Source organism: Pongo pygmaeus, chromosome 4 (genome assembly GCF_028885625.2).
Source record: "Pongo pygmaeus isolate AG05252 chromosome 4, NHGRI_mPonPyg2-v2.0_pri, whole genome shotgun sequence".
NCBI lineage: Eukaryota > Metazoa > Chordata > Mammalia > Primates > Hominidae > Pongo > Pongo pygmaeus.
The window spans coordinates 41317662-41337161 of record NC_072377.2 but is presented as its reverse complement, the minus strand read 5'-3'; the positions used below and the strand labels follow the sequence as shown (position 1 = coordinate 41337161).

Here is a 19500-nt window from a genome sequence, read left to right as displayed (position 1 = left end):
AAAGGGAAGCAGAATCACAGACATTCCCAAATTTGAAGCTTACTTTCTTATGGAGAAGACAGACAGGAAACAAATAAAATATAATATTTACTATAATAATAAATAGATAATTTTAAATATACTATCAGAATAGGTAGATGGTCTACATACACATGACTGCGTTATGCATAAGCAAAATGAGAAGAACTGGCTTGACAACTGCACAGTCATTATGGCAAAGAAGAAAAAGAGGGCACAAAGGCATATAGCATGCAAAGCAAATAATCTGGTAATATTAACCAAAATATGAATACAGATTCTATATCAGTTTATCATGTAGTAGAATAATTTAATAAGAATATGAGTTCAACAAATCAAGAACTCAGAGATAGACAGATTAAATACAAGAATTAATTAAAACAGATTTCAAAGCTAAAGTACAAAAACAAACATTGAGAAACATAATCATTATAATTATAAATAAATTATACAATGCAAGGACAAAACATAATTCTTTAAAAATGAAATTAATAAAATTAATCACATACAAGAAAGATATCAAGTAATCTCAACATGGAAAAACATTTAGATATTATTAAAGAAAATTTGATGGAAATGGAATGACAAATGTAATTTAATATGTGAAAATTAGTATCCGTGAAAAAGAGATCCTAGTAAATGAAATAGAAAAACTGTATTTCTTAAAAATGCTATATAAGAATATGTCTCTGAAATAAAGGAAGAATTTTTTCTTGATTATATACATTGGAAATATTGTTCAAATATGCAACTTCAAAACAAATTCTAGAAATATATTATTAAGTACTACTGGAAAAAACTACTCAACTATAAAATCCATGCGACAAAGAGATGAATAAAAAACCAATTGGAATAATTCAGATGTTCAAAGCTAGGATATTTTCATGGAACTTAACGTAGCTTTCTGATATAGTTTGGATTTGTATCCCCTCCCATATCTCATTTCGAATTGTAATCCCCAATGTTGGAGGAGGGGTCTCGTGGGAGGTGACTGGATCATTGGGGCAGACTTCCTCCCTGCTGTTCTAGTGATAGTGAGTTCTTATGAGATCTGGTTGTTTAAAAGTATGCAGCACTTTCCCTTTCACCCTCCTCCTACTACTCCAGTCATGTAGGACGTGACTCCGTCCTCTTCACCTTCTGCCATGATTGCAAGTTTCCTGAGGCCTCCCTTGCCAGGCTTCCTGTACAGCCTGTGGAACGGTGACCCAATTAAACCTCTTTTCTTTATAAATTACCCCGTCTCAGGTAGTTCTTTATTGCAGTGAAAGAATGAATTAATATGCTCTCAAATTCCTATTTCTTCTAAGTGGTAAAAAGTATAAAATTGCCAGTGTAATGTAACCCAGCCGTTCTGGGTTTCAGTTTTCAATTTTTAGTCAAACTCAGGATTCCCTCACCTTTCTCCTTTGCTGCTTGTCAGGGATAATTTAAGAGTGCGTGTGTGTGTGTGCCTGTGTGTGTGTGGGTATGTGTGTGTGTACGCAAGCACATGCATATGCATATGCATATGCATATGTGTTGGGGAAGGGTGGTCAGATAGTATCCTAGAGTCACAGGGAGAATGAGACCTTTGTTAGCATGTTTCTCTTTGCCTTGGCTAGCCTCATTTGATAGGTCATTTGCCTCCTCTGGTTCTCACAATCATGCACTGGCACCTATTGCCAATGTTGATGGTCCTGTCTTGGCTTTTGGTTACTAGATCCATATCCTTTGAATTTTCCTCACAAAAAGGCCAGGCCATTTTTTGTCTACCACTCTTTCTCAAGACTTCCTCACCTTCTTCAGGCTTTAGGGAATCCCTGCCTGTTTTCTGTACATCGCAGTGAAATGTGAGGGCCTTCAGACTACTAAGGAACTACTTGCCTGGGTGCCATGTTGGATACAGAAAATTCTCTACAAGGCTTGCTATTTCCATCCTACTACTTGAGAAGATTAAATGTACATGAGAGGACTTCAAAAAGTCCACAGGGAACTGGAAGTAAAAGATAAAAATAGAAAATATAAACTTTATTTATCAACATAAGCTTCATCAAGTTCAAGACACATTTGTTAGTGATGATGCCAGCCATTTAGTCCATCCGTAAAGAACTGAGGGTCCTAGGAATTTGTGTCAATGCAATCTTCTTCACATTAATAACTGAAAAAAAGGGTGCCCTCTAAAGACATTTTTAAGATTAGAAAACAAAAAGAAGTCAGAAGGAGTCAAAGAAAGACTGTAAGGTGAATATCTAATAATCTAATAATTTCTCATCTAAAAAATTGCCCTTGTTTGATTAGAGAAATGAGTAGGAGCATCGTCACAGTAGAGAAGGTGTCTCTGGTAAAGCTTTCCTGGGCATTTTTCTGCTAAAAGTTTGGCTGTCTCAAAACACTCTCATAAGAAGATGTTATTATTCTTTGACCCTCCAGAAAATCAACAAGCAAAATGCCTCGAGCATCCCACAAAACTATTTCCAAGACCTTTGCTCTTGACTAGGCCATTTTTGCTTTGGCTGGCCCACTTCCACCTCTTGGTAGCCACTACTTTAATTGTGCTTTGTCTTCAGGACCATACTAGTAAATCCATTTTTCATCTCCTGTGTACAATTCTTTTTTAAAAGTGCTTCAGGATCTGATCCTACATGTTTAAAATTTTTATTGAAAGCTCTGCTCTTTTTTTTTTCTTTTTTTATTATCATTATTATTATTATTATTATTATTATTATACTTTAGGCTCTATGGTACATGTGCGCAACGTGCAGGTAAGTTACATATGTATACATGTGCCATGCTGGTGCGCTGCACCCACCAACTCATCATCTAGCATTAGGTATATCTCCCAATGCTATCCCTCCCCTCTCTCCCCACCCAACAACAGTCCCCAAAGTGTGATGTTCCCCTTCCTGTGACCATGTGTTCTCATTGTTCAATTCCCACCTATGAGTGAGAATATGCGGTGTTTGGTTTTTTCTTCTTGCGATAGTTTACTGAGAATGATGATTTCCAATTTCATCCATGTCCCTACAAAGGACATGAACTCATCATTTTTTATGGCTGCATAGTATTCCATGGTGTATATGTGCCACATTTTCTTAATCCAGTCTATCATTGTTGGACATTTGGCTTGGTTCCAAGTCTTTGCTATTGTGAATAATGCTGCAATAAACATACGTGTGCATGTGTCTTTATAGCAGCATGATTTATAGTTCTTTGGGTATATACCCAGTAATGGGATGGCTGGGTCGAATGGAATTTGTAGTTCTAGATCCCTGAGGAATCGCCACACTGACTTCCACAAGGGTTGAACTAGTTTACAGTCCCACCAACAGTGTAAAAGTGTTCCTATTTCTCCACATCCTCTCCAGCACCTGTTGTTTCCTGACTTTTTAATGATTGCCATTCTAACTGGTGTGAGATGGTATCTCATTGTGGTTTTGATTTGCATTTCTCTGATGGCCAGTGATGGTGAGCATTTTTTCATGTGTTTTTTGGCTGCATAAATGTCTTCTTTTGAGAAGTGTCTGTTCATGTCCTTCGCCCACTTTTCGACGGGGTTGTTTGTTTTTTTCTTGTAAATTTGTTGGAGTTCATTGTAGATTCTGGATATTAGCCCTTTGTCAGATGAGTAGGTTGCAAAAATTTTCTCCCATTTTGTAGGTTGCCTGTTCACTCTGATGGTAGTTTCCTTTGCTGTGCAGAAGCTCTTGAGTTTAATTAGATCCCATTTGTCAATTTTGGCTTTTGTTGCCATTGCTTTTGGTGTTTTAGACATGAAGTCCTTGCCCATGCCTATGTCCTGAATGGTAATGCCTAGGTTTTCTTCTAGGGTTTTTATGGTTTTAGGTCTAACATTTAAGTCTTTAATCCATCTTGAATTGATTTTTGTATAAGGTGTAAGGAAGGGATCCAGTTTCAGCTTTCTACATATGGCTAGCCAGTTTTCCCAGCACCATTTATTAAATAGGGAATCCTTTCCCCATTTCTTGTTTTTGTCAGGTTTGTCAAAGATCAGATAGTTGTAGATATGTGGCATTATTTCTGACGGCTCTGTTCTGTTCCATTGATCTATATCTCTGTTTTGGTACCAGTACCATGCTGTTTTGGTTACTGTAGCCTTGTAGTATAGTTTGAAGTCAGGTAGTGTGATGCCCCCAGCTTTGTTCTTTTGGCTTAGGATTGACTTGGCGATGCGGGCTCTTTTTTGGTTCCATATGAACTTTAAAGTAGTTTTTTCCAATTCTGTGAAGAAAGTCATTGGTAACTTGATGGGGATGGCATTGAATCTGTAAATTACCTTGGGCAGTATGGCCATTTTCATATTGATTCTTCCTACCCATGAGCATGGAATGTTCTTCCATTTGTTTGTATCCTCTTTTATTTCCTTGAGCAGTGGTTTGTAGTTCTCCTTGAAGAGGTCCTTCACATCCCTTGTAAATTTGATTCCTAGGTATTTTATTCTCTTTGAAGCAATTGTGAATGGGAGTTCACTCATGATTTGGCTCTCTGTTTGTCTGTTACTGATGTATAAGAATGCTTGTGATTTTTGTACATTGATTTTGTATCCTGAGACTTTGCTGAAGTTGCTTATCAGCTTAAGGAGATTTTGGGCTGAGACAATGGGGTTTTCTAGATATACTATCACGTCATCTGCAAACAGGGACAATTTGACTTCCTCTTTTCCTAATTGAATACCCTTGATTTCCTTCTCCTGCCTAATTGCCCTGGCCAGAACTTCCAACACTATGTTGAATAGAAGTGGTGAGAGAGGGCATCCCTGTCTTGTGCCAGTTTTCAAAGGGAATGCTTCCAGTTTTTGCCCATTCAGTATGATATTGGCTGTGGGTTTGTCATAAATAGCTCTTATTATTTTGAGATACGTCCCATCAATACCTAATTTATTGAGAGTTTTTAGCATGAAGTGTTGTTGAATTTTGTCAAAGGCCTTTTCTGCATCTATTGAGATAATCATGTGGTTTTTGTCTTTGGTTCTGTTTATATGCTGGATTACATTTATTGATTTGTGTATATTGAACCAGCCTTGCATCCCAGGGATGAAGCCCACTTGATCATGGTGGATAAGCTTTTTGATGTGCTGCTGGATTCTGTTTGCCAGTATTTTATTGAGGATTTTTGCTTCAATGTTCATCAAGGATATTGGTCTAAAATTCTCTTTTTTTGTTGTGTCTCTGCCAGGGAAAGCTCTGCTCTTGTCTGCAGCTGATCTGGACACAATAGTTTTGGCAGCTATTGAGTGAAAAGTTTGCTCATCTTTAATTTTTCAGTTATGATTGTGTAAACTGAACTAATTAAGATTTCTACAGTGTTGGCTCTTGTTCCCACTGTTAATCATCAGTCCTCTTCAATTAGGGCAGGAATAAGGTAAATTTTTTCCTCACAAATTCATGTAGATGGTCTACTGCTAGGAGTTTTCTCTTCAACATTATTTCATTTCTTCCCTTCCTACAACGAGTTATGAATCTGTAAACTGCTGATTGCCTTGAAGTATTGTCCCCATAAACTTTTCCTAAGGCATCAGTGATTTCACCTTTCTTCCACCCAAGCTTTACCATAAATTTGATGTTTGGTCTTACTTCTATTTTAGCAAATTTCAAGTTGCTCTGATAGGGACTCTTTTCAAACTGATGTCTTATCCCTTTTTGTGCCTCAAACTTGATCCTATTCAGCTATGTTATGACAAGTTAGTATGAGTTTATTTTTGTGCAAAAAAATTTGAAAGCTATGCATTGTTTTTTTCATAATACACATTTTCCATTAACTTATTGAAGAGCCTCTTATGAGCTTCTATCAAACTTCTACTTGTCAAACTATTATTTCCAAGATTTTCCCCAAAGTGGTAGAATCTTAGGCCTGCACTAAGGAATCCATCAAGTCTATATTTTATTTACCACATGTCCAGTATTCCCCCATTCTCCCAGCTGCTCAAAATCTTTTCTACTTTTGAGAAGGAAAATGGCTATTGTATACATTTTTTATCATTCTGTGGTTGATGTTGTAAATTCTATGATTCTGAATCCTAAAATGTTTGGCTCTTGATATTTTAGCTCAAGCATTAAGAACTCAAGAATTCTTTTTCTCTCTCAAGAGCCTGGCCCTTGACATTAAAAACCCTAGCCTTCAAATCTGTGATTTTTGCTAGATTTATAAAAGTATACTTGAGATCTCAAAAGACAACATTTTACTCTTTTTCTCTCTTGATTCTCTCCAGCCTGAGGCTGTATATATAGAAAGCCCATGATTCAGCTTCAATTATGAGAGAAATAATAGAGATAAAGAAAATATAAAAACACATAAAAATTAATATTAAAACATTAATCCAACAGATAAGTATAGAGCCCAGGAGTAAAGAAACAGTGAGCAAAGATGAAGCAATGAGAACTGGATTCATTTACTGTATAAAACTAAGACTAAACAACAAGGGGAATAATTATTGTGTTTTTCTGCATTGCTTAAGTGTTTAATATGCTAAAGATGTAATAGCTATTTTGAAGTAACAAAATCTTGAAATTGTAATTTTTAGCAGACAGTCCAAGAAGCCTTACCTGATTACCATCTCTATTGTTGTTCATAATTAAGGTTAGGTGCCCTCCTAGACGTACTCACTGCAACCTGCGTTCACAACATCATAGCTCTGATCACACTGTATTATGTTTACTTTCTGTTTCCTCCACAGTATGCAAATTCAGGACAGTGACATGGTCTTTATGTCCTCAATACTTCGTACCATGTTTAGCACATTATAAATGCTTAATAGATGTGCTCATTGAACACATGAATGCTTGAAAGAATAAATGAATGGGTAATTAACATTTATTGAACTCTTGCTATGCTCCAGGCACTGTCCTAAGTGTTCTGTGTGTGTTAACTTCTAATTCTCACAACAACCCCATGAGACTGGTACAATTATTACCCCCATTTTATAGATGAGGAAACAGAGGCATAGAGAGGAAAAGAATGAATGTGTAAATGAATAAATGAGTATTTCTATTTAGCTTGAGCATAAATTTGTGAAATAAAACTGAGAAGGTAGGTTTGGTCCATATAAAACAGGGCTTGTATGTCTTACTAAAAAAATTAGACTTAATACTATTAAATATTGTCACTATCCCACATATGATCTACAGAATGTTAATAGGTGCTGCATGTGAAAAGGGAGTTCTATCTTTAAATTGAAAAACTTTGAGTGTAACAGTGTTTAAGAGAAATTTTCAGCTTTTAAAATTAAAAAGAACATTGTAAATTTTTAAGAAGCTGATATACTATGCAGTTTTCCCCTAAAATACCTTGCCAAGAAATTCACAGACTTACTATTGAGCAGAACATTTTACTGGATTGATTCAGTGGGAAAGCAGTAAAAATTATTAAGTAGGAAAGTAAAATGTTATTTATAGAAATTATTTCCTGCTGTGATGTATTAAGTTCATTGCATATCGACTAAATTTTCAGGCTAGACTATATTCAAGTGTTGGCTCCACTGTTGATTGGCTATGTAATCAACATCAAGAGTTTAATCTTTCTTCTTCTAAGTAAAATAAAAATAATAATAGTATTTACTTATGCTTATTGTGAGAATTAAATAAACAATCCATATAAAACCTAGGCTATACTAAATATTCAATTCATGTCTGCTATAATTATTTTGTAGTTGCACAAGTGACATGTAGTAAAGACATATAATATAGGAAAATTGTAGTTGAAATTGTAAAATAAGCAAAAACATAGAATAAGCACTTCACAAAAGAACATATTTTTAAAAGCAATAAGCATGAAAAGATGATAAAGATAACTGGGAATCAAAAGGATAAAATTAAAACCATAAAATACCACCTCATGCAAATGGAGAAAAAATTTAAATTAACAAGTATTGGCGGTAGAACTTCACAACCTGCCATACACTGCTGGTAGGAGTATAAATTGGTAATACCATTTTGGAAACTATTTGGCAATATCTACTAAAGTGAAACATAAATGCACACACACATATTTATGACTTAGAAACTCTACTAATAGGTATGCATCAACAAAAATATGCACAAACATGGAGCAAAAATAAGAAAAGCCGCATTATTCATTTATTGAATACAACTCAAATGTCCATCAAGAGTAAAATGAACGAATTATGATATGAATTAACTACTACTACAAACAAGATAGATGAATGCCGCAAACATAAAACTGAGCAAAAGAAACCAGGCACAAAAGAGTACATGTTTTATAACCTTACATATAAAGTTAAAAATATGCAAAGCTAATCTATAGCAATAATAATACAATTGGTGTTTGCATTTGGGGATGGAATAATGACTGGATAAAAGCACGAAGGAGGCTTTTGGGTGTTGCTAGAGTTCTATTTCTAGGCGTGGGCAGTGATTATATGGGGATGCTCACTTTTTACAAATTAATTGAGCTGTATGCTTAATGATTTGTGTACATTTCTGTGTCAATATTATACTTCAGTATAAAAATTTACTTAAAATATAAGAAAATACTAGACTGGAATCAGGGCAACTTAGGAAACTGAGTTAATGTAGAGGAATTGACATGAGAAAATATCACATATGGACCCCAGTTTTCAGCCTGTAGGAACAAGAGGACATTGCAAAGTTAGAGACCATTGCAATAGGCTCCAAACTGGTTTTTCAATTACCCATTGCTACCCAGATGACACAATACTGCTAATATTCCTGAATCATTTTAAATCCCCACCTCAAAACCTTTCATTGTTTCTAGGGAATGCAATTGTTTCTAAACCTGAAGAATGAAGTCTAATTTCCTTGGCTTTACATCCAGACTCTCTCAGTTCTGCTGTTCTTCCCCCTCCCTGGACCTTCCACTTCAACTCAAACTGATGCCTACATGTGCTGTCTCCAGAGCATGGCACATCTGCCCTGACTCCAGGTCCTTGCCCTTGGTGTGCCCATGGCTTCGAAGGCCATTGTCTCCCTAATATTAGGGCCATGATCTCCCTAATAGGTCTCACCTTTCCTTCCAGGAACATGTCAGTCTTCCTTCAGAGCGCCATCCTTCCTAATTGCCAAAGATGACAGAATTATTTCATTTTCCTAAGTCAGTAATTGTTCACTGTTTTTACCATTGAGTAATACTCAGCAAAAACTATTTTACTGGTCTTTTTAATTTCCTTTCTTTTCTTCCATTTTCCCTCCCTCTCTCCCTCCCCCCCCTTTCTACCTTCCTTCCTTTCTTCTTTTCCATCCTTGTTTATTTCTCCATAGTCTTGCTAGCATATTTATATACCTATTCCATATACTCACTGAGAGTGTGAGTTCTGAACTTGATATTTTATATTTATCTGGGCCTGACATATAGAAGATTCTCAACAAATGTTTATTGATGACAATTCGCCTAAAGTCAAAGACACAGACAAATTGAAGAGCAAAACACACACAAGAACATAGATTTGCCTATTTCTAACCCTGAGCTATTTCAATTAAATCATTGGACTTCAGACTTCTCAAATCTGTAATTATATCATTAAAATTTTTTGAGGATATATCACTAATATATATATTTTTACTAAAGAATTGTATAAATGTATTATTCAAAAATGTGCATTAAAATATGCAAATGTAAAAAATGGAAATTGTTTTTTAAATAGAATATATGAAACAAACAGAACTTTTATCTTCCTCATAGTAGTGGCTGCACACACTTAAAAACAAAGTTCAGGCCGGGCACAGTGGCTCATGCCTGTAATCCCAGAACTTTGGGAGGCCAAGGCGGGCAGATCACAAGATTGGGAGACCAAGACCATCCTGGCCAACGTGGTGAAACCCCGTCTCTACTAAAAATATGAAAATTAGCTGGGCCTGGTGGCACATGCCTGTAATCCCATCTACTCGGGGGGCTGAGGCAGGAGAATCACTTGAACCCAGGAGGCAGAGGCTGCAGTGAGCTAAGATCGCACCAATGCATTCCAGCCTGGGCAGCAGAGCGAGACCTCTGTCTCAAAACAAAAAACAAAAAACAAACAAACAAAAAAACAATTCATTGATAAATCTATATATTACAAAAGTTTCTTGAAATTTTTGACATGCTTTTGGTCAGCTTTGGTGTTCATCTTATGATGCGGCTTCTGAGAAGATTGTGTAAGTAGAAATATTCATTCTGTCTTTTGCTAGTTTTTTTTTCTTTTGTTTGCATTATTGGCATTATATTCAATCTGCATTTTCTTTCTGGAATCTTTTTAAGGCACTTGTTCACTTGTAAGAGTAAGCTAATGGAACAGTAAACAGACTTACTCTTTCTTCAGGATCCCATGCCCCTCACAGATAACCCTTACCAGTGTCAATCCATTTATGAAATACATGGTATCAATCTAAATATGAAATAACATGACAAAGCCACTGTCAGTCTGTACATGATATATTGGCAAACTCTAATTTGGCTTCTACTTTTCTATGAAAAATAAATACAAAAACCTCTAAAATTTTCATTGTATACCTTTGTTTTGTTACGCCTTATACCTGTGCTTTGTTATGCACTTGACATAGCTAATTCTCCATAGCTAATTCTTACTGATAGACACCAAATTAATGCCACTATCACTCATATCACTAGCCTTCTTCTTATTTGCTACTATTTCTTATGGCAATTCCTTATTACTCAGTCCCTATCCCTGTTAGTTAAAGTTACCATTTGGTTAGTGGAAATTGTTATGGAAATTTGTATAAAAGAATTGTGCTATATACTTTAACAGTAAATGTCATTGTGTCTAAAGAAACATTATGCCAACTCTTAAACTGATGGGTTTTTTTTCTGTGTTAGTTGTGCTTTCACCTCTGTCTTTAAATATAAAATCATTCCATCCTTTTTTCTCTGTAATTGGAAGTTTCACCATGACAGTCAATTGACTGGCTATCAGAAGCCATGTGACTTATCTTATTCTGGGCACCCAAAATGTATGCTAACATAAATCAGAAGCAGGGCGGTTGACATTAAAAAGTAAGGGACAGAGTAGTCAAGGACTGGGCTATATTTGCATCCTAGTCCTGTCTCTTAGTAACCATGTGTTCCAGGACAAATTACTTTCGGCTTCAATGTTTATAATAATACCTACTTCTCAGGGTTGTCATGAGAATTATATAAGATGTGTGTAAAGTGCCTGGCATCTACCAGATGCTTAATAAATGGTTGCTGTTAGTACTGTTATTATTATTTGTATTATTAAACTCCCTACAAGGAGGAGGAGTGTTCTCTTGCTTTTTCACTTAGCTTACTTAATGGAGCTACATACTGTACCATCTACTTCTCCCTTCTGTACAAATAGGCTTTTTTTTTTTTTAGAATAGAAATTTGCACTAAAATTAAATGGGCATTTTTATTGAAACACCTTGCAGGTTCATTTATAGAGGGAGCAGAGAAATCCATATCCCTGATTCGAGGTGGAAGGAGTGAATATGCAGCAGCTTTGGCATGGGAGAAAGGGAGCTCTGGTCTGGAGGAGAAAACATTTTCTGAGTGGTTAGAATCAGTGAAGGAAAATCCTGCTGTGATTGACTTTGAGGTAAGAGTAAAAATTATTCCAGGTAAGAGATCTGAAGTAGTTCTCTAGCAGCCCAAATTGCGCATCACACAATTTATTTTCCATTTTCTTCTCAGACAATGAAAGAAATGCCTTTCTTTAGTATTCATGCACAATGTACCTTTTTTAAAATGTTAAATTGCATGTCTAATGCTTTTGCTATTCAAACAAGCATTCAACAGTACAGCATTTAGAATTCCTAGCATGCATGAAACACCAGGAAATGGAACTTAGTGAATAAAAATGCTCAAACTTGCCTTGAGTAGTACTTTTTATTTTTTCATGTATACAATAAATCTGGTTTCTGTGCTCTTCTTGCAACTCCTTATTTGATGAACACTCCTAAGTCTTCATTTGCAGCTCTGTGAGATAATTGAGATTTTAGATCCATTTGACTTCCTGTTTCTATTACTATTGATTGAATTTACCAGTTTTTTATTTGTTGTAATTACATTAAAAGATGATATTTATTATTTATGGAATACTTTACCCATGTATCAGCCATATGCCATTTAGAACCTGTTTTCCTCCAAACATATCCGTATTTTTAAAAGGCCTCCAAAGAAGCTGTTATGTTCATTTCATTTAAATGAAGATAAAAGATTTCAATCATTATGAAAATAGAGTCATTTGCATGCAGTGTGAAGATGTATTGAGCTCTACAAGTTATGGGAGAAAAATGAGACCCAGCTGCCCCTCCGGGTACTTGCAAGTCATATTGCACTAGATGGTCATTTCTTTGAGGTTTTATGATGTTAATAAAATGAGCACTGATTTATCATTAGCCTATTATTTGTTACTGTAATTCTTCCATTCATCCTACTGGCAAGTTTATTTCTTCATTTTCCCCCACTCCACATTTTCTCATCTAACTCCAACAAAAGCCAAAACTGTCCCTGGAAAAAAACAACATGGAAAGCTTCTCCTATCCTCTCTAAAGTTTTTGCTGCTTGAATCAAATTTAATGAGGTTTCAGCAGAGCAGTAAAGAGTTGCCTAACTCTTGGTCACCTATCTCAGTGCTTTGATGCATGCATAGAATACTTAATAAATAACATGACATATAACCAAGTAAGCAACACCTCCCATGTGGCTTCCTTCACAGTAAAATTGTAGGGAAGGTAAGTGCCATATACATCACACCTGTCCACAGGTAGAAGGCTTTTGCCTACTGGTTAAACAGGTGCAATACTATATTCTGCAATAATTCCTTTGAAGTGTAGAATTTTCAGGCTTTCCCTCTCATTTCATGAGAACTGGGCAGTAATGGCAACCTATTACCAAAGGGGATGTGACTGGACCTCCTCTCTCCCATTTGCTCCTAGCTTGCCCCCATCGTGGACTTGGTAAGAAACATCCCCTGCGCAGTGACAAAACGGAACAACCTCAGGAAAGCTTTCCAAGAGTATGCAGCCAAGTTCGATCCTTGCCAGTGTGCTCCATGCCCTAATAATGGCCGACCCACCCTCTCAGGGACTGAATGTCTGTGTGTGTGTCAGAGTGGCACCTATGGTGAGAACTGTGAGAGACGGTCTCCAGATTATAAATCCAGTAAGTATCAGGAATCTATTGTGAGGTAGATAAGTTTTCCCCTCCAAAGAGTTTTCTAAGTTGGTCAATTAAAAAGAAACAAAACTTCTATTAGCAGCCTCCACCTTGTACAGGCTCCGAGGGAAGATAAACCTGCAAAAAGTGTGAGTCTCAGCTGTAACCTACCAACTATGTGACCTTGGGAAAGTTACCCAGTTTCCCTATGCCTCAATCCGTTCATCCATAAAATGAGGATAACACCAGTATCTATCTAAGGAATATGAATATATTATACATGTATTTATATATCAAGAATACAAGTACAATGCTCATAACATAAAAAATCAAACATAACATCAAATAAAATATATGATTCTGATATTATAAGCCTCTTATGTATTGTAATATAGAAGGAGGATGGCTTTGTAATAAAAAATAAATTAAGCCACAACCAAAGTTTTCATACAGGACTAAGTAATGTTCATAGTTATCTCAAATCCTCCTTAGAAACAGGGTAAGGCATGGGAGTAAGAATGTATCCTACTACCTTTAAAAATGTAATTTAATATGCATTCTGTTAACAAGATGTTTATGTTTATACATATATGAGTGCACATTTTTAAAAGGCCTCCAAAGCCAAGAATACAGAGGTTTGTTAACAGTTGAAAATAATTCATAATGATTGCCATTTGTTGCCATTTTATTTAGGCTTATGGGAACAAAGTCTAAAAGGAAATCAGGCAATGTATCAGGCCCCTTGCACAGGTAATTTCTTTTAATCCTTAGAAGAACCCTATCATATCCCACAAAGGAAGTTACTCAGCTAAAAAGTGAGGAAACAAGGTTGGCCTTGCTTCCAAACCCGAATTCAGCTGCACCATGATCCATGGGAGTGAGTCTTCCTTTGTTCCAGATGCAGTAGATGGACACTGGGGTTGTTGGTCTTCCTGGAGCACCTGTGATGCTACTTATAAGAGATCGAGAACCCGAGAATGCAATAATCCTGCCCCCCAACGAGGAGGGAAACACTGTGAGGGGGAGAAGCGACAAGAGGAAGACTGCACATTTTCAATCATGGAAAACAAGTAAGGCCGGGTAAGGGAAAAGAATGGGTCATTTTGCCCTAACTCCCAATAACATTGAGAGTTCAAATGGTTATTAGTCTACTGCTAAGTAAAGCAATAATTAGAACTTTACCTATGCCAACACAGAATATTAATGAGCCACTGGGTCTACTGCTGTGCCTTTTTCTGTGTGTAATGTTTTCTATTTAATACATATATGTATGCAATGTGTACATATGTATACACATAAGCATATACACACATGTAAATGTGTGTACATACATACATATATATGCATATTTATGTTTCCCTTTTAGTGGACAACCATGTATCAATGATGACGAAGAAATGAAAGAGATCGATCTTCCTGAGATAGAAGCAGATTCCGGGTGTCCTCAGCCAATTCCTCCAGAAAATGGATTTATCCGGGTCAGCATCCTAAACCTCACTTTTGGTTTGTAGTTTTAAAAACCTCGAAAAGTATAGCTTGTCTTAATTGGAGTTACTGATTTCCTATTCGAATAATCTCCTGTTGACTTTAAAAGTACAAAATAATATTTAGAAACCCTTTGCCACTCTTCCATCTTGAATTTCCTAGAGATGTCTTCATAGCCAGTTGTTAGACTAAAGGATAGCAGATTGCTTGGGTTTCTTGGAAAGATAATAGAACTTCAGTATAATATAGGATTGTATGACTTGTGAGAATTTGCAAGTAAGATCTGGCTATTTCAGAGTCTGAGCAAACTGATACCCTTACCTAAGGAATGTTTAGAGAAACACACTAGACTGGCTATAATCATGGAGGTGTTTATTCTGTATTGTTTTATTAGGTTAGAAACCTGTAGAACTCTTAAGCAGTCAAAACCATTTTCACATACCTTTAAGTTTCAACTTTTTTTTTACCAAGCCACAATATGTTTCTATGATTTTTTTAAAAGCTGAATACTTTTTGTCAGACAGATCTATGCCCTTAGACATAATTTTTTCAGGTGATACATGATATCTAAAAGTGATCACAGAAGGCATGCTCCCTATTTCATTTTACCTTTCTTAAACTTAGTAATATCTTTACATTATTCTTTTCCCAACTGTATCACACTTTTGGAAAAAGATCAATAATACTCAATTCTCTAAGGCCAGCAAATAGTTTTATTCATGGAGTGTAGTCTGGGCTAATTGTATCTTCCACATTGACTTATCTTCTGCCCATGCATATGGACCATACCTTAAAGTTTATGGGGAGCAAATATTTCAGAGGAAGGTAATTTTAATTAGTCTTTACTCTAGAAAATAGGTTCTCAAACTCAACAATGCGCCAAAGGGCCTGTTAAAACACAGATCATTGGGTCTCACTCCTCGAGTTTCTGATCCAGAAGATTTTGGGAAGGGCACAGAAATATCCATTGCTAATACATTCCTAGGTAATACGGATGCTGCTGGTTTAGGAGCCACACTTTGGGAACCAATTCTCTTGAACAAGAGCCATCAATCTATGGCCCAAAGGCCAAATTTGACCTGCCACTTAAAAAAAAATAAAGTTTTATTTTTATTGGAACACAGTCACATTCATATGTTTACATATCGTCTATGGCTACTTTCATACAATAATGGCAGAGGTGAGTAATTTCAACAGACGTCATATGGCCGACATATGACTATCTAGGCCACTTATAGAAAAAGCTTGCTGGCCCCTGCCCTAGAGCGTTATCCTTAAAATCACATATTGGCAGATCCAGATACCAAAATAACTTTTAATCTATTTGTTCCGGCTGCATACAAAGACCATTAAAATTATTGACATTCTCATTTTAAAAACACATGAAGGCTTTCAACAGTGATGCATTATTCTTCTAACTCATTTTATAAGGTTAGATTATATATTCCCATTTTCATGGATAAATTCATTTCTTATTTTATTTTGCTCTTTACTAAAGGCTTGGTCTCTTGTCTGGCAATAGTTTTTACTCAATTTTAATAAAATTTTATTTTTTCCTAATAAGCACCTTCTGGAATTTCTAGTGGCAAAATGCCCCTTGTATAGATTCAAATAGAGGCAGATATGCCTATTTCCAGGCTAGAGCAATGATGTTATTGCACACAAGTATATTTATTTAATGAGTAACAGACAAGTCCAACCTCTGTAGGCAAGTGACAGGGACTTTTGGCAAGGTTTTTTGTTTAGTCAGTCTACTAGATGTACTTCCCTAAGTTTGATTATTGCAACATACACTTATGTTACAGATTCAAAAGAAACAAGAAATACAAACAAAAGTTTAAGGCAATAATTTATTTCAGAAGAAATGCAAGAAAAAATGTGCAGCCTTTGAATAAAACATCCAAATCGTTAATCCATTTCCCTTGGAAACAAAGCCATATCAGTAATAACCAACAGTAGGATGGTAGTTTTGTGTCCAGAAAATTAAGAATCTTCTAGGAGACAAGCTGAACGATATGGCTAAGTAACAACATAAGCTGACAATTAAGCTTTCACCGCTCTCAAAGTTCCCAACTTCAATTCTCAGAGAACAACTGCTTAGTCAATTCTTGGTACTCTCGCCCCTTTCAGTAAAGGAAAATTGTATTGCATTACTAGCTCCTTAAGAAGGATAATGTTTTGTATTCTTTCAGCAAAGAATTAAGGCCTGTGTAAAGATTTATGAGACAGAGATCTGGTTGCAGAGTTGCCACTAAAGGATCAGGGATGGGGCTGATAAACGTGATAAAGACTGTAAAAATAGAGCTTTGCATGAGTTACCCTCGGAACTGAAAGGACGTTGTACCTCATGATACTAGGGAAATCAAAGATTTTTGCAAAGGATGTTCTATTTGAGCTGGGTCTTGAGAGAAGGGAAGAGAGAAGGTGTTGAGGATACAAGAAACAGCCAAGTGGAGACATGGAGGCATGAAAAAGAAGTTTATGTTCAAAGAATGGCAGGGTTTTGTTTTGCTAGAGCATAGGTTTTATGGGAGGAAATGGCAGGAGGTGAGGGTGGTAAAGTAAGTTAATATAAATATTCCAAACCAAGACGTGTAAGACCCACTTTACCTTGAAAATTGTAGTGAACCACCCCCACCCCCCAGCAACATGATGGTAGTTGTACAATCCATTAATTGGGAAAATATATAATGACCAATGGGTTACTAGGAATTGAGTAACATTTTTAAATGATCTGCACTCAGTCACAATAGCAACTGCATATGTTTGCTTTATATGCAAGCTATATTATTTATTCAGTTTATAGTCACTACATGCTGAGTATATGGTTTTTCTATTCTAGCAATAGTAGGACATCCCATATATAAAATTTTCTGGTTTCTTCCTTTTTTTTTTTTGTTTTGGGTTTTTTTTGTTTGTTTGTTTTCTGGTTTTTGTTTTGAGACAGGATTTCACTCTGCTGCCCATGCTGAAGTACAATGGAACAATCATGGCTCACCACAGCCTCAACCTTCTGGGCTCAAGCAATCCTTCCACTTCAGCCTCCCAAGTAGCTGGGACCACAGGCCATGCCACCACTTCTGGCTAATTTTTTGTATTTTTGTGGAGACAGGGTTTTGCCATGTTGCCCCAGCTGGTCTTGAACTCCTGGACTCAAGTGATCCACCTGCCTCAGCCTCTCAAAGTGTTGGGATTATAGTCATGAGCCACCATTCCCAGCAGGGGAGCAAGTTTTCAAGTTAAACAAACAAACAAACAAACAAACAAAACCCTAATCAATTTAGGGAGATGGATTAGAAGAGTGACCAGTTATAAAGTTGCCCTAGTAAGAAACGATAAATATCATGAAGAAAAACAATGATGGCAACAGGAAGCAGAGAACTTTAACAGGTTTTTAGAAGTAGAAATTGAGAGGACTTGGTGACTGAGTAGATCCAGAAGTGAGGGATAGAAAGGATCAGTGTGAGCCTAAAGAGTTTAGAGAGTGTTATTCATAGTATTAATAATTTCTGGTTTCTGCTTTAATTAAGAATGAAAAGAAACTATACTCGGTTGGAGAAGATGTTGAAATTTCATGCCTTACTGGCTTTGAAACTGTTGGATACCAGTACTTCAGATGCTTACCAGACGGGACCTGGAGACAAGGGGATGTGGAATGCCAACGTGAGAACTGGGCAAACAATTTTGCTTGACTACTTTACAGAATGAATGTGCCCAATATAAAAACAGTAAAATCACATCCTTAGATCAATACATTTTACTAGTTTTTAGTAACTCTTGTGAAAGATTTTGTAAAGCAGAAAATAAATAGAAGGGCTCATTTGCTAAAACTGGATTTCCAGATATCTCCATATTTCAGTGTTCCTGCTCCTATCTATTACTGTCACACACACAGGACTGTGAAGTATGCACTTCAAAAGAAATCCAGGAAGTCTGCAAGCTGTATCTAACCACAGACATCTGCCTTGCCCAATGTTCAAATTGACGCAAAATGCTGAGTCTCAAGAAGATGATATTTACACTCTTTATGTATCAGAAATGGGAATTTGTGTAAGATAGGATTTTGTGTAAGATGTAATTTTCACCAAGACACTACTTCTTGGCGCATGTTCACATTCTTTGCTGAGAAACAGTGAATGAGCTTTAGGCTCTGCACATATCTGTGCTAGAGTAAAGTAAAATACAAGATTCAAATAAGACTTGAATGGGACTCCAAAGACTTATTGTGGGAGACCATGAAGCAGAGTTGAGACCAGTGTCAATTAGAATGCCCATCACTCTGCATCAGTCACAGCATGGTAACTTGCATTTGGAGAAATCCACTAGGGATAAGAGAAAAGAAAGTGTTTCTTGAAAGGAAAAGGTCCCAATGATTTCATAAAAGTTGGATGTGTCTGCAGCCAGTTCTTTAGCAAGGGAACCTCAGATAATGAAACTAAAGGGAATTTTTCAATGAAGGGTCTGAGGGAAAGCCAGGGATTCTTATCCCCCAAGTTTTCTGATCAAAAGGAGGCACCAAAGCTGAACAGATGCAGTAAATCTCATCAAAATCACCTCTTTGGTTGCATAAAATTTGCCTAAATTTGTTGTTTATTCTGCTCCACTAAACACATATGAAATGTTGCTCTCTTGCAGGGACAGAGTGCATCAAGCCAGTTGTGCAGGAAGTCCTGACAATTACACCATTTCAGAGATTGTATAGAATTGGTGAATCCATTGAGCTAACTTGCCCCAAAGGCTTTGTTGTTGCTGGGCCATCAAGGTACACATGCCAGGGGAATTCCTGGACACCACCCATTTCAAATTCTCTCACCTGTGAAAAAGGTGAGTAGCAGCTCAGTGTTCTGGGGTCTGATAAGGTGGTGCACCCTGAGATTGGTAGTATAGCCTCTACAGCCATTCTATTTCTTA

The 19500-nt window shown here is 36.5% G+C and overlaps 1 protein-coding gene across 4 annotated transcripts in view; it reads left to right on the top strand.

Moving 5' to 3' along the window:
- C6 (complement C6) overlaps nucleotides 1-19500 on the top strand; it is a 136967-nt gene that overhangs the window by 103954 nt on the left and 13513 nt on the right. For all 4 annotated transcript variants that reach the window (XM_054488958.2, XM_054488960.2, XM_054488959.2 and 1 more), the window contains 6 exons: nucleotides 11376-11542; nucleotides 12885-13110; nucleotides 14003-14174; nucleotides 14471-14582; nucleotides 18120-18252; nucleotides 19225-19413. In XM_054488958.2, the coding sequence (XP_054344933.1) occupies nucleotides 11376-11542; nucleotides 12885-13110; nucleotides 14003-14174; nucleotides 14471-14582; nucleotides 18120-18252; nucleotides 19225-19413 (999 nt within the window). The remainder of the gene's footprint in view (nucleotides 1-11375; nucleotides 11543-12884; nucleotides 13111-14002; nucleotides 14175-14470; nucleotides 14583-18119; nucleotides 18253-19224; nucleotides 19414-19500) is intronic.